This window comes from Sinocyclocheilus rhinocerous, unplaced genomic scaffold (assembly GCF_001515625.1).
Source record: "Sinocyclocheilus rhinocerous isolate Xijiao unplaced genomic scaffold, SAMN03320098_v1.1 scaffold946, whole genome shotgun sequence".
NCBI classification, from domain to species: Eukaryota; Metazoa; Chordata; class Actinopteri; order Cypriniformes; family Cyprinidae; genus Sinocyclocheilus; species Sinocyclocheilus rhinocerous.
In genome coordinates this window covers 1,061,025-1,073,113 of record NW_015633151.1, presented here as the reverse complement: position 1 = coordinate 1,073,113, position 12,089 = coordinate 1,061,025, and the positions used below count along the sequence as shown (strand labels likewise).

Sequence of the window (12,089 nt, the reverse complement as noted above, 5' to 3'; positions counted from 1 at the left end):
TAGAGATGTTGCTTGAGCAACAAATTAGCATTTTAGAATGATTTCTGAAGGATCATGTGACGCTGAAGACTGGAGTAATGATGCTGAAAACTCAGCTTTACCATCACAGGAATAAACTGAAAATTGAAAAATGTTGTATTAAATTGTATTAATATTTCTCAATATTACTGTTTTCACAGTATTTTTAATCAAATAAACGCAACCATGGTGAGCATAAGAGACGTCTTTTTTAGAAAAACATTACAAATTTTACTGACCCCAAACTTTTGAACGGTAGTGTATAATAACTGAAAATGAATTCATGGCCATGGATTATGCTAAATTAATTACTTATATTAAATATTGTACTATGTACATAGTACTTATTAGATGTGATAGAAAACTATACACATATTTAAAATGTGACACATGATTAACTAAACATTATTTACTATTGACTAATGATTGCATATATTTTAGGATGTTTATAATTATTTTTAATAATTATTTTATAATAATTTTATTTGTAATTATTATTTTCAAATTTTTTTTTTTTAGTTTTTAAACACGTTTGTATATATCAAGCCTCATTATAGTTCATGACAACCATGTCAAATTTTCTCTATGTATTTATTTTGAACAATTTTATGCATTTACAATCTTTTAACCTGATTCTAATACAGTCATGCTGTTCACACAGGATGTCTCTCAGAACAGAGGGGGCCCAGTGTGGTGGTGTTGCTGTGGAGTTTGACGATGATAATGACAGAGATTCACCTGTGATCAAAGCCAGGAATATACCTCGTATGTTTCTTTACTTGAATCAAACTATTTATATTGGGCAGGTTTAATACTTCAAACTAGTCAAATACCTGTGATATTTCCATATAACTACACACCAAATTTGCTTGACAGAATATGCAAGGAACAGTTCACACAAATTTAGTTTGGAGAGGAAGGTCATGCTTTTCCATAACACCAAAAAGAAGGTACAAAAAGCTGGATCTATTCAAGTCAAGTGCGATATTACAGTTATACTGTATATACGTTTATTGTTTTGGACTACAAACCGATTAAAATTTAATTACTGTAAATCCAGCCAAACTTTTCATGTTTTTGACAGTTTGTGAGGAAAGTATGTGAATGTCTGATTCACTTTAACTCGTTCACAAAATACAGTGATGGTTTTCATGAATCGGAGTGATCCGGTTCTTGAGTTTATGGTTTATGAGACTAATCTAAAATCATAAGACCCCATTTATCATAACCGTATGGAGCGACCAACATAAATCTTCATCATTTTTACTTTTGTGCTCCACGGAAATAAACAAAACCAAAACAAAACGAGTTTAGAAAGTAAACAATCCTTTTAAATGTTAAGGTAAGGCTTATTATAGAGTGATTAAAATAGAGAAACATTCTGCTATTTTATATTAGAAGATGCTAAAAATCTGCAGAGCCTGCTTGTTCTTGCTGTCTGGCTTTAAACAGTCTATTATTCTACAACCAATGCGCATACAAGTAATAAATCTTTAAAAACTCTTTATCTCATAGGATCAGCCCTCATCTACCTCAAGGGCCCCAAGTTCCTCATCTATGTGAGCGGAGCGTTATCTATGTGGGTAAGGAGCTGTTTTCATATCTGCAATGCTGGCACTCAGTAAACAGGGCATGAGCTCTGGCACACTATCAATTTCAATTTTTTCATGACAATTCTCATTAATGCAGTCAGTTTCATTAATGACATTTTTTGACAATTTAAATAATAATTAAAATGGTGAAATTTTTAATCTTGAGAATATGGAAGGTACTTAATTGTCATGTAAATTTATGATATATTAATGCAAATAATAATAATATTGCAAAATAAATAAATAAACCAGACATGACATCTCTCTCTCTCTCTTTTTTACCATAAATGCAAATACATAATGCATTTTCACTTTGTTTCTCGGGTTGCGGTCAACCCAGTCTCCAATCAAAGCCCCTAATAAGAGCACCGATCCGGCCACCACCAGTCCAAAGATGCCAGTTAACAGCAGGTTATGCCCATACAGCTCAATCAGGAAGACAGAGATGGCGAAGTGCCACATGCGATCACCCTGGCACGCGAAAAGACATGATCAGCTCAAGATATCATACCTGAGATATCATAATTCACATCTTTTGTGTGGTCCTCAAAGTATCATGAAAGGAAGAAGAATTAACAATGAATTGACATTCATATAACAAATTTTTAGCAAAAAAGGAAAAGACAAACTTTAAATGTGGGATTAATAAACTCCTGTTTGAAAGTTATGAAAATTTAAATTTGGGCTTAAATTTAAGCCTAAAATTTAAATTTGAAGGTTTATAGGCCTTATGGACATACAGAACAGCAAAACAACAGATATAATGATAGAACAACAGAACGATAGATAGATAGATAGAACGATAGATAGATAGAACGATAGATAGATAGATAGATAGATAGATAGATAGATATCATTTGAAGTGGATTAAAAAAGTTCATCAAAGTTGTCCTAAATCAAGAACGCATTTTGGTTTTAGGACAACTTTGATGAAAGCTTTTGATCCACTTCAAATGTTGACTAGTGCAGACAGACAGACAGATAGACAGATAGATAGATAGACAGACAGACAGACAGACAGACAGACAGATAGAATTACTGATATATAATCCAAATCCACAATCCATCTTGGTTTGTTCAGGCAAGACCTCAGCAAGTCCAGCTGCTGCCATCTCAGAGGAAAGCACCAGCCTGCATTTACAAGAAATAAGCCGAATACCAGTGTGCCTCCATCGGCTGCGTGGGCTCCTCAGCACCTGCCGGGAAGGATGGAGGGCGTATTACAGACAGCCTATTTTCCTCGTCGGCCTGGGCCTGGCCTTCCTTTACACCACAGTGCTGGGCTTTGACTGCATCACCACCGGCTACGCCTACACCCAGGGCATCAGCGGCTCGCTGCTCAGCATTCTGATGGGCGTGTCGGCTGTGGCGGGGCTTCTGGGTACTGTGCTTTTCACAAAGCTGCGCAAAGCATGTGGCCTGGTCAACACTGGGGTCATTTCCAGCGTTCTGCACCTAGTTTGCCTGTTGCTTTGTTTGTGCTCCGTGTTTGCCCCCGGTAGCCCCATGGACCTCAGCATGCTAAATATGGGGAATGCATCAGATGTGGGAGGGATGACCGGAGGTCACCAGAGGCACGGATACCCACTGCGTGGAGGCAGCAACCAGCCTCTGCTGCCAGACCGTTCCTCCATTCACTGGACCAATAACACTGTGCTGTTTGAGAACGCGCCAGCAGGGACTGAACCAGAGTCTTACGTCTCCATCATCCTGCTGTTCCTTGGAGTCATTACAGCTCGAGTTGGTGAGTAGATGCCTGCTTTGTCCTAAAATATAAAAAAATAAAAATAAATTAACAAATAAAAATGTATACACCATTGTTTCAATTTGTGGGGTCAGTATGATTTTGAAAAAAAAAAAAAAGTATCTTATGCTCACTAAAGTACTTTTTAAATTTGAATATATTTTTAAAATGTAATTAATTCCTGTGATGGTAAAGCATTTCAGCATCAATACTCCAGTCTTCAGTGTCACATGATCCTTCAGAAATCATTCTAATATGCTGATTTTATCCTCAAGAAACATTTCTGATTATTATCTATGTTGGAAACAGATATGTTTCTTTTTTGTGTGTGTGTGTGTGTTTATGTGGAAATAACAAATTTTTTTCAGCATTCTTTGGTGAATAGAAAAAATTGAAATAAACAGAAATAGAAATAAAAATAGAATACAAATAGAAATCTTTGTAACCAATTTTTACTGTTACATTTAATACATTTAATGTGTAATCTTTTTCATTAAAATAATTAATTATTTTTAAAAAATTGGCAAAATATTTTATTATTTCTTAAAAAAAATCTTTCAACAAAACTGTTTCATTGCTTAATTAATATTTTCAAAACTTCTGTCTGCAAAACAAAGTCATGTTTATGGAAGCGTATATTTTGATCTCAAAATTCTGACTTTTTTCTCAAAATACTGAAAAATGTGAGATATAAACACAGAGTTGCGAGATACTCGAAAGATACTTTAAGGAAAAAGTCTTTGTGAGTTTGTATCTTGCAATTACAAAAAACTCGCATATGCTGAAAAGAAAAGTCCAAATTGTGAGATATAAACTTGGATTTGCGAGAAAAAAAAGTCAGACTGGTGTGATAAAAATTCACAATTAGCTTTTTCCTTTTTTTAAATCTAAATGAATGTCTGACAATTCTAAATTTATATCTCCCAATTCTGACTTTTTTCCTCATAAAACAGGGAAATTATATTATAGAGATGACAACAAGTCTCATAAAGTATGAGAGAGTTTATGAGAGTCAAGATTATGTCTGGTTCTAAAATGTCATGTGGTATTAGTAAGAATCGTACGTTAACTGATTATATTACACGTTATATCACCATGACGTGTAACCTAAAATAATATATGTTGTGGTGTTAATAATATATGGTGTTGTTGATTTCCAGGTCTCTGGTCCTTTGACCTGACAGTGACTCAGCTCTTGCAGGAGACCATATGTGAATCAGAGCGTGGGGTGGTGAATGGAGTCCAGAGCTCCATGAACTACCTGATGGACTTGCTGCACTTCATCATGGTCATCTCTGCACCCCAGCCACAACACTTCGGCATCCTTGTCATCATCTCCATCCTGTTCATTTTCACGGGACACACCATGTACTTCCTGTATGCCAGGAAAGTCAAGAGGAAACCACGTACGAACACATAAGCAACACAAATCTCTCTAGTGAATGTGTCTTAATCCCTGCGCTGTGCCGTGTGTTAAGATTCACTTACACAAAACGCACTGTATCCAGCTCAGCACATTAAAAAAAGCTGTCGCCGTGATCTCTTCGGAAGAAAGAAAGGGTTTGGCAGCAGCGTAGTACTCAGGTGAACATAACCAGGAAACAGCGGCTCCTGTTGACAGTCAAAAGAAACACCATCATAATAAACTTCGGCGAGCCAAGATTTCCTGGAAGTTAATAAGTGACTTAAAATGCACACTATTACAACAAGTACATAACTGAACATAGCTGACACAACATGTTTTCATGGATTATTAGCTAAGTAAACATCTTATTTGTAAATCTTCTCACATAAACAGAAACCAGTTTTTAATAAAACACCAGTAAATGTCTTCTTTTTTTCCCCCAAGATTACTTAGTAATCTTGAAAATTGGTACTTAGCACACAAACTACAAATCTCTTCTAACAGACAAAAGCTGCTTTTAACAGCATGTAAGGGGAATAGCTCTTTTATTATTTGTGCTTTTGACTGACTGATTAATCTTTCAAGTGAAAAATTAGTGAGTTTTAACAAGACCGTGGACTGTATCTGTTCCCCGTTTATATAAGTATTATGTCAAGGTCTTTTAATTGACTACTTTAACTGAGTGTTACTTCTGAGTTCAAAGTGGATGAAGACAGAATCTTATACCTCAGCACTTAACTGTTATGTTCTGAACTCTAGCTTGAACTTATTTGTGGACAGTAACTACAGAAGTAATGGTTAACATATATGTACAGTACTCAGACTGCATTGCATCTGTTTCAATTGTGTTAATAATCTATTTTATGGATTATGAAACACATTTTATTTCCCAGATTATTTTTACTGCTGATGTGTTATGTTAAATGTTGTTTGAGGATCATTTAAGTGTCAGACAGTTCAATGACAACCAATAAAACCGCTTTCAGAAGGAATGCCTGTTTAAATGAATACTAAATGTGGCTTACAGTGCTGTGTATTTTGTTGAAATATATACTCCATCTAAAATACTTAATTTTAAAATATATACAGTATATATACTGTACATACAGTTGTCATGACCTTATATTACAAATGATTTGTCACACCATATATAACTAGTTAGGTGAGCTGCAAAAAAGTTAAATGTAAAAAAATATATATTTAAAATGAAAATTTCAGCAACTAGTATGTATCCCAATCTATACATTCACTCAAACGTACATTAACAATGCTATTTATACAGACAGTGAATCTTCTATAATGAACATGTTTTCACTGTCTATATTTTTTATGAAATTGGTCTGTTTTTTTAGGGACCTAATGGGCAGGTTTGTAATTCTGTCTTTTGTCCACCAGATGTTACTAAAGAGACTACTACAAAAAAGAAAGAAAAAGAAAAAGCCTCACCCTGAAGACTTGTTTTGGTGACTTTTCCACATGTGTGTATAGTCAACAAAAAGCCTCATTTGAATTGTTTAATTGTATGGAAAGAATGGCATGAGAAAAGTGTGGTATGTTTATGGGATGCAGTACTTGAAGTTCAATGACAGTGAACATGGATTATAAACCAGTGGACAAGTATTAGACTGTATACTAGTACTTACCTCTATAAACCAATACTTACTTACTTACTTTTAATACTTACTTACTTAATTCTTCAGCAGATTATGAATAATATTGTCACTATGAACAAGGGCAGTTTAATTCATGCATATTATGACGTTTATTGTTTACTTTGAATGGAGATCGGGGCAGGACCAGGGCAGCTGAAGACAGGGTATCTTTGACTGCTGACTATGAAGATGGCAGTGACAGGACAGGGAAAGCCTTGGGCTCTGGTAGGGTCCATGACAGGAACCTATGGGCAGTGACAGTGACCTATGGAACTGTGACTGTGGTGGCCTGAGATAGGGATATCTGGAACTCGAATGAGAGGCTCCACAGGCAGCAACAGGAAGATCTGAGGCAGTCCTAACACTAGTATTTGAGTGGAATGGAACACTTGGACTAGAGCAGCCTGAGACAACTAGAAACAGGGAGCTCTGGAACCAAGGAGACCATGGGAATGGCTTTGGCTAGGTTCATAACAAGAACCTATGGTGGAGTAGTGACAGGAACATCACGGGCAGGGAGCTTTGAAAATTGAACAGTCTAAGAAAGGGAGCTCTAGAGCTAAGCCATTAATGGATACTGGCTTTGACTAAGACCATTACACAAACAGGGGCAGGTGCGGGACCTTGAGGACCAAGCTGTCCATAAACACCTGAGGTGGCTGTACAAGAAATCTTGGGTTGCTCTCACAGGAACTAAAGACATAGGAGAAACAAGACAAGGAGCCGGCTTTGGGTGCTGACTTTGGCTGGGGCCATTACAGTTCCCTCTAGGCTAGCTATATAAGGGAGCAAAGAAAGTTACTTTCACATAAATTTTAATGATTTCACTAAAGACTACAAACCTGACACACTGACACAAACCACTTGGACCCAGGAAGCCCAAGATAGGGAGCTGTGGTACCAGGGCGCCAACTTTGGAAGTGGTGTGATCTCCGCCACTGGCTCTGGGGCAGAAACCTTTAGGGCAAACGTATGCCCTTGGAAGAGGGCAGCCATGGGAACCAGCTATGACTATGGCCAAACAGATTGGAACATCTTGGGATGTAGAGGGAGACAGGCACTAGCTCTGAGGAGGCTCAACCTCTGAGACACCACAGAGAGGTACATGTTGGGGGCTAGGACAAGGAGCTCTGGGGTGAAGTCGCCTTGCTTGTTGATTTGACAAGAACCTCTGGGGCCATGATAGGGATCTTGGGGGCCGAAGCCACAACTGCAGAGCCACTCCAGGGGTTCCTGTCCTTTTTTTACACTGTTTTTAGGTTCTCCACATCTGTGACCTAAAACAAAACAGTAATCACATTTTCAGAAGTGAATCAGAAGAATGTTACCTGAAGCTAATGTCTGTAGTCTTACAGTTATAAGAAAACCAAAAAAAAGACTTTCAAACTTTTCAAAAAGCAAGTATGATTTAGCTGATCTTAGGCTTAGTACCTTGAACCAGTCGTGGAGAAGAATCTTGCTTAATCGAAGCCGCTGCTCTGGCTCTTGCTGGAGACAAGAACTAATCAACTGGCAGCATTCTATGAAGAACAATGTAAAAAAAATATCTGATTATTACTTTGAACTTCACACTGTCTTTCAGATCATGTTATTCTAAAACATCTTTATACAATTTGCTTCATGAAAAGCTCACCTTCTGTCAAGCCAGCTTTGGAGAAGTTGTTTGCATTGATCTTGTTCAAGTCATCAACGTTGGGAAAATCCCCGCACACCAATGCTAACAAGAGAACACCAAGGGACCAGACTGTTGCTGGCTTCCCATTGTACTCACCCTTCTCCTTAAACTCCGGGGGGCAGTACTGATCAGTGCCTGGAGGAAAGTGATTTTGAAACATCTGTAAGTTTGCAATATCACAGTATTTTTCTAAGCATCCATTAGCATTTGGTGCTACAGGTATATGATTCACATCAATGGTTCCAATTTTATGGCTTGAGGGATAATACACACCAGTGAATATCTTGTAGGACGATTTCTTAAGGAGGTCGCCACACCCAAAATCAATTAGCTTGACTTCATGGGTCTCCTTATTAATGAGCAGATTTTCAAGTTTGATATCGCCGTGTAGAACCCCACGGCGGCAGCACATGTAGGCAGCCTGTGTTGCCTGCCGCATGACGACACAAGCTAAGCCTTCATCGATGCTGCCTCCGTGGCGTTCTGCAAATTCAAACAGGTCCTCGCAGGGTGAGGGGCGCTCCATCACCATAACATAATGGTCATGCTGGTCCTGCCAGTCCAGCAGTTGGATTATTTCTGGAATGCTGGGGCCTCTGTTGGCGAGGATGTGCAGTGCAACCTCTAGTGGAAGGGGCTTGGAATGACCCGGCTAGAGGAAATAAAATTTTTATGATGGTTAGATGGATGTGGATTCCCAAATTAGGATTCAGACCAGTATTTCACAAAATGATCACAATGGCAACTGGTCTATTGAAAAATCAGCTATAGTAATATGAGATGTTTTACAGTAAATTGAATAGACAGAGGAGAAAGTAGAGAACACAGCCTACTTACGATACTGATGTATTCCACATTCTCCGTCTTTGTGACATATTTCACTGCTACCTAATAAATAAAACAATAAACAGATTGTTAAAAAAATATTTACAATTAATATAAATGCAGAGATCAAATTAATCCAATTCAGATGATTAATCTGCTAGCTAGATATTGTAAGCAAAAAATGAAACCTTAAAACCATCCTGCAGACGACTCCCCTCATACACGGCTCCAAAGGTCCCTTCACCCAGCAAATCGCCAATCACATAGTGGCAGGAATTGATGACTATTAAAGGAAAAACAGGGTTAGTTGAAATATCAAGTATTGACTGCAGTGTTGTCCAATTCTTGTTTAATTAATAAACAAGTGACAATAAAATGGCCTGATATAGTATCAAGAGTGTGTGTGTGTTGTGTTATTGTGGCAGTAAACTTACCCTCAATTTTTATCTTTCCATTTTTCTCCAGCTGCCTTGTCAGAGGTGACACAGAGACCTCTGTGGAACTAACTGAAGTTTGGATGACATTGACGCTCCAGTTTGATGTGGTGCAGACTGGAGTCTGGGCAATGTCCTTGCTCCAGTTGGAAGGGGTGCGCCGGACTGGAGTCTGAGCGATATTGGCACTCCAATTAGAAGCCGTGCGTACTGGAGTTTGGGTGACGTCAGCGCTCCAGTTTGATGCAGTGGGTGCTGAAGTCTGTGTGACGTCAGTGCTCCAGTCTGACATGGTGCATGATGAAGTCAGGCTGGCATAAATGTTCCAGTCAGATGGCGTCTGGGCAAAATCACCACTCCAGTTCGATGTGGTAAAGACTGGAGTCAGGCCGGCATTGATGCTCCAGTCAGATGCAGTACGAAGGACTGGAGCCTGGGCAATGTCAGCGCTCCAGTCTGATGCGGTATCGACTGGAGTCTGAACGACGTTGTCGCTCCATACTGGTGATTGGAGGACATCTGCATCAGGATGAACAGCAAGATGTTCCTCTGCTGCAGGAGAGACTTCAGGGTCACTGCCTGAAGGTTCCTGATGATTGTGGTTCTCTATAGTACAGATGAACTGCTGTAGTGAATTCTGATCTAATGAGGGGATATAAACCAAAACATAGTGTTAATCAAACAATATTAATTATTAATTGCATATTGCATAGTGGATACTCATTTTACTGCATCTAAGCTGTTAATTAGTATTTAACTTTTTGGATCCTTGTACATATTCTTAAAACATGCCATTTACCATCAGGACTTCTTCTAGATGGTACTGCCGCTGCGTCAGTACCCTGAGCCTCATCTTCACCCTGAACTGAGCTGGCCTTCCTGCTGTATTTTTTACCAGCTCTCCAACAAGAGGTCCACCTCCACAACCTGAACCTCCTTTTCTTTTTCTTAGAGGTGTCCTCCTTCCTCCCTTTCTTCTTTTTCCCATCCACATCCTCCTCTCCAACACCAGCTGGATGTGGGTGGGCTTCCACCAAACTAGCGAAAGACTGTGGCGGTGTACCATGGAAATTGTACACACGCCCAAAATCTTGTTCTGCCTCTTTGCAACGAGAGCTACGTTGACCCATCGCTATCGTGATTTAGCAGCAGAATGAGCAAAACGAGCGTTGCAGAACGTTTCACCTTTATAGAGTTTTTATGATGTCACAATCTACATTTAGAACAACTGCCTTATTCTATGGAGCCTCTCACCGTCACGCGGAAAAACATGACGTTTCAATCTTCTTGTGCAGCGCCAAGCGCCAGTTTTAATGAAGGGCACAGAGCACACAATTATTAATTAAACGATTATTACACGCTTTGTCATTTATCTATTTGATTTCAAGTCGAATACAAGCAGAAATTATGTAGTAGAATTTACTGAGGATCATACAAAAACATACATGGCTTTATTACAATTAGTACATGGTTGTTATACCGTACTATTGCATTTAATGTCATTCTGGATCATGAATTTTAAGTAGTAGCGTAATGAGACATCCAAAAATATCCGTTTACCACAGTGGCATATGCAGTTACAAAAAATATTTTAAATCATTTAATTCAGGTTAACACTGGCAACAAGTTACCAGTGATCTCATAGGTACAGCCCACTCAGGTCACGTGACATGTTACCTTTTTCAACCCCACACCTATGTTTACTCACGTGTCTGCCATTGTCACGATGTCTGCTGTGTGTAAACGAGCCCTGTACTTTTTCTGGTTATAGACGACTATCGATTTCATGTGCACACCTGTTGGTCAACATCCGTCACTGATTTCTATCTGGAAATCCGAGCTTTTCACTTCCAACCTGTGCTGAACTTGTCCTGGACTTGGAGATGGTGGACGAGAGTCCGACTGTTTCTTTTAAGGGTCTCATAAGTAAAGTCCTTGAAGATCACAGGAGCAGAGCTGATCCTCCTCTCTTACTGAAGAATGGCTCTCAGTTTAAGAAGAACCTGGAAGTTGTAAGTGTTTTAAAACTGACTTCACTTGCATTTGTGCTTGCGTTGTGGAACATTTAAGTGTAGTATTTGTTTAAAGTTTGTTTTGGAAATGACTCCCAACAGTGACTTTGAGAACAGCCGAACTAATTCATATCATTGGACAGGCTGTAATATGAGATTGGTTAAAGGGAAACCAGTTGGGTGGGATTTTAAACCTTGAATGAGGTGAATGTTTCTTCAACACAAAGAGACAATGTCAATGCAAGAAGATATTTCAGATATTTTATGTAGCCTCATTAACAATGAGACCACTGAAACAATTATATAAATAAGTTGTTGGTAAATACAGTTAGTTGGTAAATTGGTTATTATTAATGTATATGTATTGTAGAATAGTTTGGTAGGGTCTGTAAGATGTTTTTTTTTTTTTGTTTGAAATATGTCTTTTATGCTCACCAAGACTGCATTTATTTGATCATGAATAAAGTTCGATGGTAATATTGATATTCAGTAGCCCAGTTCAAAAGTAAAATATTATTGCAATTTAAAATAACTGTTTTCTATTTTAGAATGAATATTTTAAAATGTAATTTATTCCTGTGATGGCAAAGCAGCCATTACTCCAGTCTGCAGAGTTACACGAGCCTTCATAAATCATTCTAAAAAAAAAAGCAGTTGAACGCAGTTGTTTTGCTTAATATTTTGTGGAAACCATTTTTTTTTTTCCAGGATTCCTTGAAATAATTTTATATA

General features: G+C 38.2%; 3 protein-coding genes across 3 annotated transcripts in view; 2 read left to right on the top strand and 1 right to left on the bottom strand.

The window, feature by feature from the left end:
• The first annotated feature begins 1,779 nt into the window (after positions 1-1,779).
• Positions 1,780-5,161, top strand: LOC107743205 (solute carrier family 40 member 1-like). Its single transcript, XM_016556349.1, has 3 exons — positions 1,780-1,786; positions 2,692-3,354; positions 4,515-5,161. The coding sequence occupies exons 1-3, from the start codon at positions 1,780-1,782 to the stop codon at positions 4,772-4,774; spliced, it is 930 nt and encodes a 309-aa protein (XP_016411835.1). The 3' UTR covers positions 4,775-5,161.
• A 2,466-nt stretch (positions 5,162-7,627) lies between these two features.
• LOC107743204 (serine/threonine-protein kinase pim-2-like) lies at positions 7,628-10,540 on the bottom strand. Its single transcript, XM_016556348.1, has 8 exons — positions 10,145-10,540; positions 9,346-9,987; positions 9,100-9,194; positions 8,924-8,974; positions 8,360-8,738; positions 8,045-8,221; positions 7,843-7,931; positions 7,628-7,688 (listed from the first exon to the last, which is right to left on the bottom strand). The coding sequence occupies exons 1-8, from the start codon at positions 10,473-10,475 to the stop codon at positions 7,656-7,658; spliced, it is 1,797 nt and encodes a 598-aa protein (XP_016411834.1). The 5' UTR covers positions 10,476-10,540; the 3' UTR covers positions 7,628-7,655.
• Positions 10,541-10,953: 413 nt separating this feature from the next.
• The window catches only part of rapgef5b (Rap guanine nucleotide exchange factor (GEF) 5b), a 20,790-nt gene continuing 19,654 nt past the window's right edge, over positions 10,954-12,089 (top strand). Inside the window, exon 1 of the mRNA XM_016556347.1 lies at positions 10,954-11,357. Coding sequence (XP_016411833.1) covers positions 11,229-11,357 — 129 coding nt within the window. The 5' untranslated portion in view covers positions 10,954-11,228. The remainder of the gene's footprint in view (positions 11,358-12,089) is intronic.